Raw genomic sequence first — 15,371 nt, 5'->3', positions numbered from 1 at the left:
GGGCTTTTTGGGGGGCATACTATGGGAGAAGCGGAGAAGTTGAGCGACAGCCGCGGTGACGAACCTGCGGAAGCGAATGCGCGGCCACGGCGGGAAACGGCCGAGGAGGCGCCGCCCGCGGGACTGGCGGGAGCCGGGACATCCCAGGGAACATCCCGGGACATTCGGGAGCACCGGGACATCCCAGGGAGCATCCCGGGATATTCGGGGGCACCGGGACATCCCAGGGAACATCCCGGGACATTCGGGGGCACCGGGACATCCCACGGAGCAACCCGGACACTCCGGGGCACCGGGACATCCCAGACAGCATCCCGGGCACTCGGAGGTACTGGGACACACCGTGGAGCAGCACCGGGCCCCTCTGGAGGAGCATCACAGGGCACTCCGGGGGGACACTCCGGAGGAGCATCCCGGGACACCCCGATGATGATCCCGTAGCTGAATTCTTCCTCGTTTTGTTTTAAATTTTTTCCTGCTCGGGCAGGAATTTTTAAAGTCTTCCTGCCCCCGCCGAGGCCGGGTGGAGCTCACAATGCTGGGGAGAAGGTGAAGGCAATGGCTCACCCTGGAAGGCCTGGCAGAGTCGGGCCCTGTGTGACAGGAGGAATTGCAACTCTACAAAGAGAGGCTCATTGAATTATTTTGGGGATAGGATCCACCATGCTCCTGTCCCATCAGGGACTGCTGCTTGGTTTGTGGGCCAGTGTTGCTTTTTTAACATGGGCTTCTGGAGCTTTTCCTCAGATAGTGAAGAGTGGAGGGAAGAGAAAATGTACTAGCGAGAGGAAAGGCAGGTTTGTGAACTGTTGCTTAAAAGAAAGGGGAATATTTAATGTGTTGACATGTCTGAAGATGCTTTATTGGAGGAGGACATTTGGGAGTACAAATCCATTAGGAAGCGAAAGCATCAGAGTAACTCACAGAGCATCTCCACTGCTGTGCAGGAAGTAAATGTTGGCAAAGCCAGGCCAAAAAGAAAGAGAAACAGGACAAATAAATCGACAGAAAAAACTGGTACATCTCAGAAAGCCAAGCAGAGCTCACGGGCAAGTCAGGATGTGGATGAATGTAAAGAAGACAGTAGTGTGCACTCCCAGGACAGTGTGGGTAGCCTGGCAGAACAGAGCTCACAAAATGCAAAGCCTGTTCACGATGGATTCTGTCCCAGCTGCCAGATGCCCTTCTCTTTGCTGTTGGTCCAGACACCTCAGTGGCACGTCTATGAATGTTTGGAAACTCCAGGACCCGTCGAAAAAGGTATGAATAGAATAAGAAAAAAGCCTTCAGAGAAAACTTACAAACTGCTCACGAAATGTTGTTGTAAACCTCGTTTTTATATTCAGCTCAAAATCGGAAATGGTAGTTGGTATGATTTTTATCATGTTTTATTATGTTGTAACTGATCAGTCCTATTTTTGCTTCTTTGTGAAAAACGTGGAAATCTGACATGAAAATTTTATTTCAGAATCTAATCTCAAAACTCTAAGAAAGTTTCATGGCTGTTTATCAAGTTTTATTTCATTCAACAAACTGAAGGTGCATATTTAAAATAATGAAACCTGTTACAATGACAGTGTCAGAAAAGAACCTTCAGGCACAAGGATGCTACTTTTGACATGAAGCTTCTATCTCCTTAGGTATAGATTTTATTATCTTGCATTCATGTTGATATGTGATTTGTTCAGTTGTCTATGGACGTTTGGAAGCTGAAATAAGCTAATTTACTTGAAATGTTAGCTTGTGGTTTAGAAATTTTATATAGAAAGAGAGACTAACATTCCTGTATCATCAGACAACTATTTTGAGTTCTCTACAAGAAGAATAAAACTGACACATTCCAAATTCTACTTTCATGGGGAAAGATCATTGCTAAACAGATTCAGGTATCCAATATATGTTCTTAATACACCTCATAACTTTTGTAAAACAGAAAGCATACAGTCAGGAAACGTGAGTAAAGGCTGTTTTAGGTAATGCAACCAACTTTTTATATTTTGGTAACCTTCCTTGAGTTTCTTCTTCAGAACACTGACATATATGTCCTTTCATGCTGATTTTGGCAGTGCTTTTAATTTGAGGCAGGTGTTTTAACACCTCATTTCTCTCTTACTCTCATAATTAACAGGTGAAAAATCCTTCTGGTGGGTTTATGCATTCACTTTAAAAGCCTGAAAAGTTAGGCTGGCAAATTGTCAGTGAGGAAGGCCTAGGAAAGAGCTATGGTTTTTTTTTTTCCCCTTGCATTTCAACACTGAATGTTTCCTTCATGTAGGTAAATGCACAACTTTTTTTCTTTTTTTTTTTTTTTCTTAGTGTGTAATATCAGACAATTTAAAATGGAATTTCAAGTTAATTCAGAATTGAGATTTGGTTTATTTGTTTGTTACTTATATTTGGAGTGTACTGGCTGTTTCTGGTTCTAATTCTCTGAGCTTGTTGCTTGAATGTGAGACAGTTCTAAACCAGAAGCTATGTAATTACAGGAGCACAGCATTGCAACAGGATCAAGTATTCTTGTTAATGGGCTGTATAATTCAGGCATAGTGCTGTGTGAGCAGCAGCAGTTTGGTTTTAGGCTGGAAGCTTCTCATTGCTCAGCTCAGAGCAAGAGGCCTTTGTGGCTTGAAAATTACTTTTCATTTGTGCCTTCTGCCCTCCAGCAGCTGTATTTATAAGAAAAAGCTACAAAACGTTGTGTCACATGAGATTTTTATTTGAACTGTGCCAACTGTACTTGCAAAGGTGTTAACATTGCTCCTTTGTTTGACTCTTTCCCCAGAGTGTCCTGAGGGTCTGCAGTGCACCTCCACCATTCCATCCCACTACAAGCGTTACAGCCACTTTCTGCTGGCAGCAAACAGGGCAGGGGAGTACCTTGTTAACCCTTTGGGAACCACTGTGGAGATGAAGATGACACATTCTACTGCTGCAAAGCCCAGCTGTTCCCCAAGTTATGCAGAGGAAACCACAGGGAATGAGAAACCCTCTACTGAAATAAAGCACTCCCCAAACGATGACTGTGCACCAGTGGTACGGAATTCACCACAAATGAAGTCTCTAAATACAGTCAGTGGAAGCACTTCCTGTTTTGCAGGTGTTGAAAAACCTCAGCAGACACTTCAGCTTCCACAGACAGCAGATAATCATTGTAAATTTGAATTTTTTGATTTTGCATCCTCTCAAGAAAGTGAAACGGGAAAACATCTGTGTGTGGAGAAAGATGCAAGTCAGCCAAGTCTGCTACAGTCAGGAGTGGATTTCAATGACTATGGAATTTCTTACTCACCACTAAGTACATTTGAGGAAAGTGAAGAAGAAGAGGAGGAAAACCTAAAAGTATCACAGAATACATTATTTGAAGTGCAGAACTCAGAAGAAGACACCAATTCTGTGGCATTTAAAACATTTGATGGACTTCTCTTACAGAGGAGACCTCAGTATGAGCATGCAAAAATGGAAAATGTCATAACTAAAAAAACCCTCTGTGGGGAAGAAAATACACTGAACCATCTAGATCCTCAGCAAGGGGTGGTAGCCAGTGGATCCTCTTCTGCTTGTAGTTACAGGGAGGCTGAACAGCCAGGATTTATTTCCTCTGCTGCCAAAGCAGGAGCCACAGAGTCAGAAGATGCTGGTGCTTGTGCTCTGGATTCTGCATGTGTGAGTTTTACTGGGACGTCATCACTGCTAGATAGAGAAGATGCTGGCTCTCTTCTGACACAGAAGAGTAATGTTTTGAGGGAGGCAAATAACATTTTAACTGGTACAGATAAAATGACTGCCAGTGCAATTGGAAAAACAGCTCACCAGGAGAGTTTGCAGGCAGCAGTGGAGAAAAAAGGAAATCCTAGTACAGCTGCTGTGTGCTTTCCCAGCCCCATCTCTTCTAAATCAGTGCCATCTTTTTCATTAGCAACTGTGAACACCAAATCCAGTCCTGCCAAAGAACTTAAACAAATGGACATTGGTGTTTTCTTTGGGTTAAAACCCAAAGCAAAGGAGGAACACAAAGGAGAGGCGTGTTTGAAGGAGAAAAAGCAGATACCAGGTTCAGTATCTCCTAATGGAAAGAGGCCCAGACAGCAAAAAAGGAAGGCGGAGGGGTCTGTGGGAGATGTGGAAGCAGTTACAGAAAGTTCAAGTAAAAATGAAGCCATTGCAGATCTACCTTCTGGTGGCCAACGAAGGTGGAGAAAAAAATACAAAGAATTGCCTACTACAGGTGAAGAACCAAGAAAAAAACACTGCCCCTTCTACAAGAAAATACCAGGTGAGAGGTAACATGGTTTTTCATAGAGGTTAACTTATTTTGGCTGGAGTGTTGTGTTTTTGTCCTAATTTAATAACTAGTACCTTTTAATTGGGGGGAAAAAAAACCAAAACAAAAGCAACATCTGATTAGAAATTGGTTCTGAACTTTACATGTTTACTGGCTGGCTTCTTTTCCCTCTTTGCTCTAGGAACTGGTTTTACAGTTGATGCCTTCCAGTATGGAGAAATTGAAGGCTGCACAGCTTATTTCCTTACTCATTTTCACTCTGACCACTACAGTGGACTAACAAAAAACTTCAGGTTTCCAATCTACTGTAATAAGGTAAGGCTTTTCAAGATTACTAGGTACCATTATATCCATATGCAGTTGTACTCACTTTTGTACTGATGGAAGTAAATGGAAGATCAGTAGTTGGGTCCTTTACTGGGTCAGTGGATATGTACAGGGGAAAGTGCATTTTGTTTGTGAGAAATCCTTACCTTGATTTGACTGATCATGAGGATTAGTAAAACTTTCCTCTCCAGATACCGTGAAAAAAAATCAGGTTTAAGAAGGATCTGTAGAGGTCACATGGACCAATTTCCTGCACAGTGTGGGTCTACCTTCAAAGTTAGATCAGATTGCAGGGAGTCTTTTTTCAGTCACGTTGGCCAGATTTTACTATATCTCCTTACAACCTGTTGCAGTGCTTACCTTTTCTGTTGTTTTTTTTTTCCTATAATAATACAGTTGAAATTTCTGGTTTTGCAACCTGACGCTGTAGCTTTTTTTGTGTGTGCATGCATCGTGAAGAATCTGGCTCCGTTTTCTCTGAACTATTTCAGTGATGGAAGTCTGAAATAGATTCTGCATGAGCCATCTCTTTTCCACGTTAAGCAAGTGGAATTATTTTAGACTGATGCTTTGTGTCCTGTACTTTGGGCTGCTGAGTGGCCATGACTGCCATTAGCTGTTGTATGTCCAACCAGCTCTTCCTTACTTGTAACATGGTAGGGCACCTTGCCTAATCAACACATTGAGCTTGCATCAAAAAAACTACTTATGGTTCATTCTGGAAGTTTCCTGGAATGCTTGTGTCCTGTCTTGCCCTTGCAGTTGGAGTGACTGCAGTTGCCCATGATAAAGTCCAGGGGCCTGTTACCTGGAAACTTCTTCACTTGTTTAAAGAAGTTTTTACCCATCTCTTCCTCTTGACTTGATAGTCTGCAACTGATCTTCTTCCTCCTTGTCTACCTCCTCTCTGATTCCAATCCATAGGCTTGACAGGCTTTTAAAAGGTTACTACCTGAAGACAGCTTTTCACAGTTTGCTTTTTGAGAATTGAAATGCTGCAGAAAGGCTTGGTTATACCCAGGGCCTTATAGTTTCTCTCTAAGCTAGTCTGTTTCTATAAAGAACAGTGCTTCTTTCTGACTTTGTTCCTGTTTTAAATCCTGTCTGTGTTGCAGATAACTGGCAACCTGGTGAAGAGCAAGCTCAGAGTCCAGGAGCAGTATGTCCACGTGCTGCCCATGGACACGCAGTGTGTGGTCAATGGGATCAAAGTGCTGTTGCTTGATGCCAATCAGTAGGTATCACTGCATTTCCTGTAGAAAAATCTGGAACAACATTTAAAATCTGCAAATAGAATTTAAAAGAAAATGCTCCACTAAGTCCTGCAGGAAGGAAGGTGAATCTTCAGCAATACAGTTCTGTTTCTCCTGAGCAAGAATGCTGCTTCTCTTTGGTGTGCTGTTTCCCCTTTGAATCAAATAATAGAATGATCCAGCTGAGGCAGGATCTGTGCCATGCCTAGAAGGTGGGGCATCCCAAAAAGGCAGTCAATGTTTGATTGCTTTATTGTTGATGTGGGTTTTGTTTCTTCTTTCCATCTCAGGTGAGAACTCAAGCTTGTGTATGGCCATAGGATTAGCTGCAGAATTCCTTTAGAAATCAGGAATTTTTAGCTAAATTAGTTGGTATAGCAGCTATGATCTAAAATGCTATTCTGCACATGTTTCTACTGCTGAAGAGTGGTCTATCTCTTAAAGTAGTTTATCAGTATAGAGAGCTGACATAATTTGTGTGGGGCTTTTTTGTTTGTTTCAGCTGTCCAGGTGCAGCAATGATCCTTTTCTACCTGCCAAGTGGGGCTGTTATTCTGCACACAGGGGACTTCAGAGCAGACCCTTCCATGGAGCGCTACCCTGCTCTGATGGGCCAGAAAATCCACACCCTTTACCTTGATACCACGTGAGTTGGCTGGATATTGTTTTTTTCTTAATTTATTCTTTGTCTTTTCAGTTTAGTAAGGCTTTATAGGAACCAAATAGATGTAAGTATAAATGGCATAGCTGTGATAACACTTTTTACCTCTAGTGTTGAGTAAAAGAAGAGATTTAATAAAAGTACATGTTTTTAGCTTGTTCATTGGCTATGCTGTTACATTAGAGAATGAAAGTGGGTGGTGGAAAAAATGCTGAAGTATTTGCTCAGGTCACCTATTATTTATAAGTGGTATTAAATTTAGGGTGTCAAAACTCATACATTAAGAGTTCAGCTTTAAAACAAGAGGTTTGTGGAGCACTAGTTTGCAGTGGATTCAACTCTATTATTAAAAGAGGTGTGAAGGAATTCAAAGGTGAAAGAATGCCAAAAGGCTGAATCAGTTTTGGGAGTTTTCATTAGACCTTCCTATGATTCATTTATTTAAAATTGGTTTTGTGTGAATGATGACTAATGCCCAGCTGCAGACTTTCATTTCTGTTCCATATGTTTCTGTGAATGAGTAATGACTTATATTATGGTTTGTGTGTATGACAAAAAATAGATATAAGGATATAATCAGGACGTGACAGAAATATCTAGCTTGCAAGAGCACTTGGTATTTATGAAGAAAATGTAGAATTCAGTACCAGAGAGTGAATAGTTGTAGAGAAAACACTGAGATATGCTCAGTGTGATTTTTGTTGCAACAATTTCATCTGGGCACCTCAGTGTTTCTAATAGAGTGCTATTACATAGAAGAGTAATGTCTTTTTCACTTCCTGAGTACATGGAGTTTTGAAGGCCTTCATGGCAATTTCAGATGTCTTTTTTCTTTTGTAACAAAGTGATATATTTTGTTTCCCTGCCCCAGATACTGTAGCCCTGAGTACACTTTTCCTGCCCAACAAGAGGTCATCCAGTTTGCTGTCAACATTGCCTTTGAGACAGTGACTTTAAACCCACGAACTCTAGTTGTCTGTGGCACTTACTCCATTGGAAAAGAAAAAGTTTTCTTAGGTATGTAAAAGAAAAGTAGTGGATCAAATAACTAATCTGGCTTTATAACAAATAACTAAGATGGCTTTCTTGAAAATATAAAAGGTTGTTTAGTCTGAATGTTCAGATATAGTGTAAAGAAATTAAATGTATTTAATAATCCTCCTGCTATTTTTAAGTTTTCTAATCAGTAAGTTTTACCTTTCTGAAAGAAATACTGTTCTACCATGTTTACAACCTTCCCCCCACACTGAATATACATGTGGCCAGTTTATATACTAACTGTATGAACCTCTTTAATTGATTGTGGTAAGAAAATTGCCAAGGGCGATTCAAGAAATAAATAAATGAGGTCTTTATGGCATTCTTGTTAATAATTTCAAGAAACAGCAAAGGGATGTTGTTCTTAGACTTTTATTTTGAGTTTTTCCTTCTGGTTTATATATTTTATATCTTTTCTGACTAAATGAAGATCTTGTGTGCTATGCTTCAGCCAGTTACAGCACCAGGAACCAACATGATTGCCCAAATGCCTGCTTCAGGCAGGCAGATGTGGACCATTTCTGCATATTTAAAATCATCAATACAAAACTTAATCTCACTGAAATTTAGTCTGTCTTCAGTGTGGGCTGTTTGTCACATATTCAAAAAACTGCATGTGTCTGGCATCTTTGGAATCAATATCAGTTCACCTCAATAACATTCTACCAAAAAAATGTGACTTAGACTTTATCAAGGTACTTTTCCTTCTTTTTCCAATTGTCCTACAAAATTCTGCTGCTAAAATATAGGGGACAAAGGTTTTTAACACCCATTATAGGATTCTCTTCTTAATGTTAGAATACAAAACACTAAATCCTGTTGAATATGGATTTCTTTTCTAATAGTAAAAATTATCTTGTACAATGATCAGGACTATGTCCAAAACAAGCCAAAAAAGAACTCTTACCATTTTCTTTATCTGATTTCTTCCTAATGAATCCTAAAGCAATTGCTGAAGTTCTGGGCTCAAAAGCGAGTATGTCCCGTGACAAATACAAAACCCTGCAGTGCTTGGAGTCAGCAGCTGTCAATTCCCTCATCAGTGTGGACTGGAAGGGTACTTTGCTTCATGTTCTTCCCATGATGCAAATTAATTTTAAGGTAAGTTCAGAAAATGGACTGTTGATGAACGTGCTAGTAAAATTCTCTTGGCTCGTCCCATCCAGTGCTGTGTTTGGTGCTTTTTAGCCTCTTGTCAGATTATATTTATTTAGTGGGGCTTTGACATGTAGCAATACATTGAAAATGAGATGCAATTAAACATTAATAACTTCTCCAAACACGATGTGCTACTTGTACAAGATAAGGTAAGGCTTGTTCAAAGACCTGCTCTTTGCAGGTCTTTTTGAAGTAGATTTATGTAATGACTGCATGATCTGTCCTCTTAGTAATTAATATATTGTGACATTAGTTCCTGTTTTCAGCCTTTTACCTGGTCCAGTGTAGGAAAAGTCTAAAAGGATTTTCTGCCTGTGAGCCTCTGTTTTGAGGCAGCCTATGAACATGGCCAACTACCAGTTCTCTAATATTTGTCACAAAAGCAAGTAAACCAGTTAATTTTAAAGCATGATTTCATCCAAGTTGATTTCAAATGCACATTTGGTTGAGATTTGAGACACTGAGTTTTTGTTGTTGAGCATTTTTTCTGGGAATTTCTTTATTTGGAAATGTGATTAATTCCTAGGTTATTCTAAATAGACAAAATACTGAAGGGCAGTAAGGTAAAGCAGCAGGCTCTAGATTAAAGTAACCTGGAAGAAAGAAAAAAACCCAGTGGCTGTTTATGCCTTACAGGCTTGGATTAATTTTCCTGTTTTGCTTCAAGCCTGCTGTGCCATCTCAAGCAAATCCTTCAGACCAAGATGGTATTCAGCTGCAGGACAAGTCGAGGTCAGAGTTGACCTAAAAAGGAGTAAAAAAGGCTATATGGTTTGGATGGAGCTGCAGGAGATGGCACTTAGTATCTTCATGCTTTAACTATTCCATGATGTTTTCTGTGGTGGAGCAGAGAATGAGTAATGGAAATATGTATGGATTTATTTTTAGCGTGTTGTGCTGTCTTAAACAGGAATTGATTTTAGTTTCTTCTGCAGATTTCTGGGTTCCTAAGTCACCTGTCCCAGCATGCATGGATACTCACACAGCTGGACTTTCAGGGGGTGGAGAAGCCCTCAAGGGCAGCTTTACTTCCCAGAGGGAGGCAGTTGTGTCAGGCAGGGTCTTGACAAATCAGGAGGCTCTTAACAAATCCCCAGTGTGACAAAAGCCATGCCTGGACCCTGAAAGGGGCCAGGAAGGATGAGAGGCACAATGATCCAGCGGGTCAGAGCCCACAGGTGCCCTCAGGTGTGGAGCTGAGTGCCATCATTAGTGATGATGTGTCCATGGGAGCTGGGCATGCTGGGGACACTTCAGAGTGCCAGAGAGGCTGCACCAGAGAAGTGCCTGGGTGGAATGTACTGTCAGTAAAATGTGGAGAATTTTAAATGCTTAAAGATGAGTTCATACAATTGTTTATCTTACATTTGGATTTGAGCTATATTAAGAAAATATTAAAAAACCCCCAAAAATCTGCAGATGTGGTACTTCACTGCAGTATTTGGTTTTACCCCAGTAAAATGCAGGGATTGCTGTATGTACTGACAAATGGCTGTTCTTGAATAAGCCAGATGAGTTTAAGTGGTGTTAGGGCTGGCGGTAAATTAAATATTTAATCATGTTTGAGTCTTTTCCTATCTTATGGAATCTGTTTGTGTACACTGCTGACTTTAGTGACACTCTGAATATCAGGCTGTCATGGTGATTGAAGGAGGTTGGTGTAGCAGTGAAATACATTTTCCATTCAAAAGGGTGAAGGTTTAGAACAGTGCTGGATAAAGCAATAAATGAAGAAATTGGAATGTATATTTAAAATGGACTTGTTATGAGCAAACACAGCAGTCATTTGTTTTGGGGAAAGAGGCCATCTTTTCCAAAATGCATGCATGGTTCTTTTGCAACAAACAATTTTTTTGTAACTCAAAAATTGAGGCTTTTGCCTAACTTGACTATGTGGTGGAAACTTTCCTGGGAGCTGAGTTCTGTGGGTCTGTGAATCTTTCATGTTTAACTCAGCAAGGTCTTGTACTGGCATTGAGGGGAGACTTTCAGTAGTGAAAGTGATTGAAATGCACAAATAATTTTTTATAAGCTTGTAATTACATCCTTAATGTGACTGTTGCACACTTGATTTATAACAAAACTTAAAAGCAGATTAGCATTGTTAATATAATAATCATTGCATTTGAAGTACTATATTTAGATTTCATTTCATTGCATTTGAAGTACTATATTTAGATTTCATTAGAGCAAGGGGAGAAAATATGTGAATAATTACCTTAATCTATGTTAATACTCCCAAAATGAAGTGTGAAGGAGAATTAGACTGCTACAGTTATACCTTTAATCAAGTGAGGACTGAACATTCACAGTGTATTCAAAGTCACATCAGTGAGCCATAATTCCTGTTGCTGAATTAAATGTCTTCTGTGGTAGAGTTTTTAAAAATTCTTTTATTTACCTAGTTTGATGGTTTCTTTCTGTTGCTACTGGACATTGTACTGAAGGTGTTGTTAAATGTGGCAGCTTTCTGCTGCCCTGTTTTAGAGTTCTCAAGTGTCTGACAGGTTAGATAATTTTCTGACACAGCCAATCTATCCCCCTCTACCCTCCTTTTTAATCAGCCTTTATTTTGTATTCCTCTCTCTCCTGCTAATATAAAGTTTGATTTTGAGTTCTTTAACCTTGTAGGGCTTTCAGATTAGGAATTTGCCTGTAAGATTTTATACAGGACACATGAAATTGATTCTCTATTTTTAACTTGAAGCAATACTGATTTTGCTTTATGCAGGCATAGGATTGTACATACTTAGAAATTTTTCAAGGTAATTTCCTTTTTAGAGTGAGAAGATGAGAGGTGGTTTCCTTCCTGTCTTGGAGAGGTGGTAAAACATGGTTCAGTGTTCAGAGCAATACTTATCTCGTGCACTGGCTTGCTGTAAGTTTTTTTGGGTAGATTAATTAAATCTGGTTACTTGTGGGCATAAGCAGGTGTCAAAACCTCTGTAATGATTTTGCACTGAAGCAGCAGTTCACTGTCTTCTATCTCCACCCAGCTGCTGACCTCTAGTTTAGAGGAGGAAATGAATGATTTGTGGAGCATGATTTATAAGAAGGTGTGATTATTCCTTGTGTTCTAATCTGTAATGCATAGCTGTTCATATGTGCCTAATTCAGTTGAAGAAATTGAGATCCTAAGGGACAAAATGTCAATACTTTTCATTAATCATTTCAGGGTAGATACTCATAAAAATTAAAAAATACCAGCACATGAAAATAAATGTAGTCTGAATCCTCTCCATCATGAAATGGCCAACCTTTAGTCTAATCAGCTCTTTAATGGGATTAAGTATATGCTCTTTTTTTTTTTTTTTTTCCCCCCACAGGGCTTGCAAGATCACTTGAATAAGTTTTCTGAGAATTTTGATCAAATTCTGGCTTTCAAACCTACGGGGTGGACCTACTCTGATTCATGCCGTTCTCTGGAGGATATCAAGCCTCAGACAAGAGGAAAAATCACTATATATGGTATAAGAGTGGCAAAGATTCAGTGCATTTGGCTTTGTGTGGATGCTCTTCCTATTTTTATTCTGGAAACTCCTACTGATTTTTGTAACTGCTGCTTTTTCTGGTAACTCGTTGAGAAACTGAACAGGTCTCTGCAGGAGAGGTCTGTGAAATGAGTAATAGAGAACACCATAAATGCAGATTTTTACATACATTTTGTACCTGTCCTTATCATGCAAATAAATCTTTCACCTCATACAGGTAGAGACTTCAGGGATGGAGTCTTGGCCTGACTGGTGCTGGTGGCAGTGTAGTTCCAGAGCCAAGATTTCATTCTGTCTTACTTGTTTCTGGGAGTGTCTCTTCCTCTCAGTTCTTATTAATGGGTGGAATGTTAAAACCTTTAACATTCCTTTAACCAGGTCACTGATATTGCTTAGCTCGTACTGATGAATGACTTGGTGACTTGATGCAAGGTAATTTTCCTAGAAGGGAAAATTTGAGGGAGGGAGGTAGTTTTACCTTAGCTATAAACTTCAGATCCCAAATAGGAATTAAAAAAACCCTTTTATCTAAAGTATTTCTTAGCTGGAAGGCTGGGAGGAAGCTCAGTGGCCTGACAGATGTGATTTGTTTTCATTCCAGGGATTCCTTACAGTGAACACAGCAGTTACCTGGAAATGAAGCGTTTTGTTCAGTGGTTGAAGCCACAGAAAATCATCCCCACTGTCAATGTTGGTGACTGGAGAGACAGAAGCTTGATGGAAATGCATTTTAGAGACTGGATGACCGAGGGCAATAGGCATAAATAAATATAAAGAAGACTGTATATTTCAAAGGAAGTAGACTGGAATGGGAACTGAGTTCCTGTGAGTTTTATTTATCTCCCTTTTCCATGAAGCTTTCTTTAGGGAGGACTAAACTGCTATTCTTTGAAGAAAGATAAATTTGGGAAAATAAAAAAAAAGGCACCTTGCTTTCTTGTGTATCTACTACTTTTTGTTTCCCCATAACATACCATTTTTGCAAGTTCATATTTTAGGTTATTTATCTTACTCCTTTTCCCCTGTTCTTAATTTTTCTCAGGTTGTGGAGATGCTCAGATGTGTAATGCTGGAGATTCAACAGTCTCCAGGATAATTTCTGAAAATAAGTTATTGTAATAAATGAGACAATAGTAAGCATATGTCACATGCTGTCAGCTCAGGCTTCAGAGTAGCTCATTTCATGGGGCAAAACTGACTATTGTGATTTAAATATTGTTTAAAAAAAACTCACCTTGTGAGAGAGTATTGACTTGGGCTCCTGCAGCATATGTACTTTTGACAGTTGTTTACAAAAGAGATTTCTACATTCTGCTCAAGATTTCTTGCCTTTTGTTTTTTAGCGATCTTTTTTAAAATAAAGAATATATCTTATGCCTATGAGTTCTTTCTGAGCAAATTCATTTTATTTCAGTGCCAGAGTTGCTGACCTGAACAATCTGTCTGCACTGTCTTTGGTGGATGTGCTGTGTCTGTTGCTTGTCTGACGTTGCTCTTGTGTCCTCTGCAGTGCCAGTTCTCAGCAGGTGTTCAAAGCACAGAAGTGGTTCCTCACTATGTAATCTCCATTGGGGTTTGCAGGGTTGTTTATATACAGGTTTGTCACCTGAATTCTGGAAAAACAAAGATAAATTTCACTTTGCATTTTTTGCCCTAATTCCTACCAGATTATCCATTGCTGGTTTTTTTTCCATCTGCGTGGTGTTTATGTACTGAAGTATGTGGATGCATGCAGGCACAGTAGTAAAATTTTAATCACTAAAATAAAAACTGTTTCAAACTTACAGGGTGGAATTACATCTAAAAATTCCCCAGCCCCTCAGAGTAGCTTGTCTGGAATCCTCAGTGCTATTTTGTGTTGTAAAACTGTTTTTTTAATGATCAATGCAAGTATAAACAGATCCTTGTCTCTGAGTGATGAGCTCTGTAATGTGAAGTCACTTGTTTTATTTGTCTTGTGAGAGAAATAACTGAGGAACTGATGGCAAAAAGATTCTTTGTACTAAAAGAATTGTGAATGGGTATTCCACTGACATAAGGCATTGTTAAATGCTTCCGTTTAATTTAAGCATTTAAAGGAATGTGAAGTTTTTGTTTTACATCATGCATAGTGCTAGCTGGCTGTCCCAAGAACTGGTAACTGTCTTGGACTGGAATGCTCATTCCTAGGATTCCACTCCTTTTTGGAGGTGTATGAAGAAGTATCTTTTATGGCTTTTGCAAGTACCAAACCTGAATTAATGCCTTGTACAAATCAGAGCAAATTTGGGGATTCTGTTTGGCAGGCAATTGTTTTTACCAGTGGAATTGTTAAGGAATTATGCATGGGGTTTTTTGCCTTCAGGATCTTTTTCCTAATTTTTCCATGGAGTATGAGAGGCTGGACTATGCACCCCAGAGTCAAATCTTGGTCACAACTCAGACATGTTCTTGCTTCCATAGTTGCATTTTCAAGAATGACTGTTCCCACAGAGAATGAGTGTGTGTGTGGTGGGGGGCTCCCACTGGGCTGATGCTGTTCCTGGTGTTGCAGTTCCCTCAGTTTGTGCCACTGGTAACTCAAACAATTCAACTTTCAGTGCAGCCTGATGAGTGTGAGGCACCTGTTTTGCTCTGTGTGGCTCTTGGCCTCCTGCTATCAGTTTGTAGCCTGTTACCCAGAATGAGGGGTTGGGTCTTTTTTCTTTTAAAAGCAAACTGATTTCTGAAACTAACCCCAGGAATGGTGTATCTTGGAAGAAACTGGCACTGGCATCTGCTGGAGTGACCCAGTGACTCCTGCCCTGATGTGGAGCAGGAGGTCACAGGCTCATTTCAGTCAGCAAAGCAGAAGGTCTTTATTAGTGCTGGAGGCTTTCTCCAGTTCCCTGCTCTGCTGTAGGTATTCCTGCATTAGCCCACTGGGTGCTTTCATTCCTCGCTCTCTGGTTTGTATTTGCACTTCCACCAGCTGGTTTTTGTGTGTAGATGAATTTTGCAGCATTTCATCCACCTTCATGGTAGGAGATCTCCATCTTACCTACTTACTTGGCCTCCTTTTTATAGAAAAAATGTATTTTCAGTATCCAAACTCAGGAATAAATTATTTTTGTTCTCTTTATAATAATAAGATTAATAACAGGATTAGGTTGAGTGGGAGGACGTACAAACAGATGTGGAAA

General features: G+C 39.9%; 1 protein-coding gene across 1 annotated transcript; it reads left to right on the top strand.

Annotated features, from left to right (window-relative positions):
• Positions 1-739: 739 nt before the first annotated feature.
• On the top strand, positions 740-13,512 carry DCLRE1A (DNA cross-link repair 1A). Its single transcript, XM_084209882.1, has 9 exons — positions 740-1,260; positions 2,783-4,273; positions 4,464-4,597; positions 5,725-5,843; positions 6,365-6,508; positions 7,395-7,540; positions 8,508-8,662; positions 12,046-12,187; positions 12,812-13,512. Exons 1-9 carry the CDS (start codon positions 846-848, stop codon positions 12,976-12,978), a joined length of 2,913 nt encoding a protein of 970 aa, XP_084066008.1. The 5' UTR covers positions 740-845; the 3' UTR covers positions 12,979-13,512.
• The last annotated feature ends 1,859 nt before the right edge of the window (positions 13,513-15,371 follow it).

Source organism: Fringilla coelebs (genome assembly GCF_963513975.1).
Source record: "Fringilla coelebs genome assembly, chromosome: 8".
In the NCBI taxonomy this organism is placed as follows: Eukaryota; Metazoa; Chordata; class Aves; order Passeriformes; family Fringillidae; genus Fringilla; species Fringilla coelebs.
The sequence above is the reverse complement of the archived record's forward strand: the minus strand, read 5'-3'. Positions and strand labels throughout refer to the sequence as shown.

Coding starts and splice junctions, on each gene's coding strand:
- DCLRE1A (XM_084209882.1), top strand. CDS start 846: ATGTCTGAAGATGCTTTATTGGAGGAGGACATTTGGGAGTACAAATCC. Junction 4,598..5,724: donor TTCCAATCTACTGTAATAAG/GTAAGGCTTTTC, acceptor TCTGTGTTGCAG/ATAACTGGCAACCTGGTGAA. Junction 6,509..7,394: donor ACCCTTTACCTTGATACCAC/GTGAGTTGGCTG, acceptor TCCCTGCCCCAG/ATACTGTAGCCCTGAGTACA.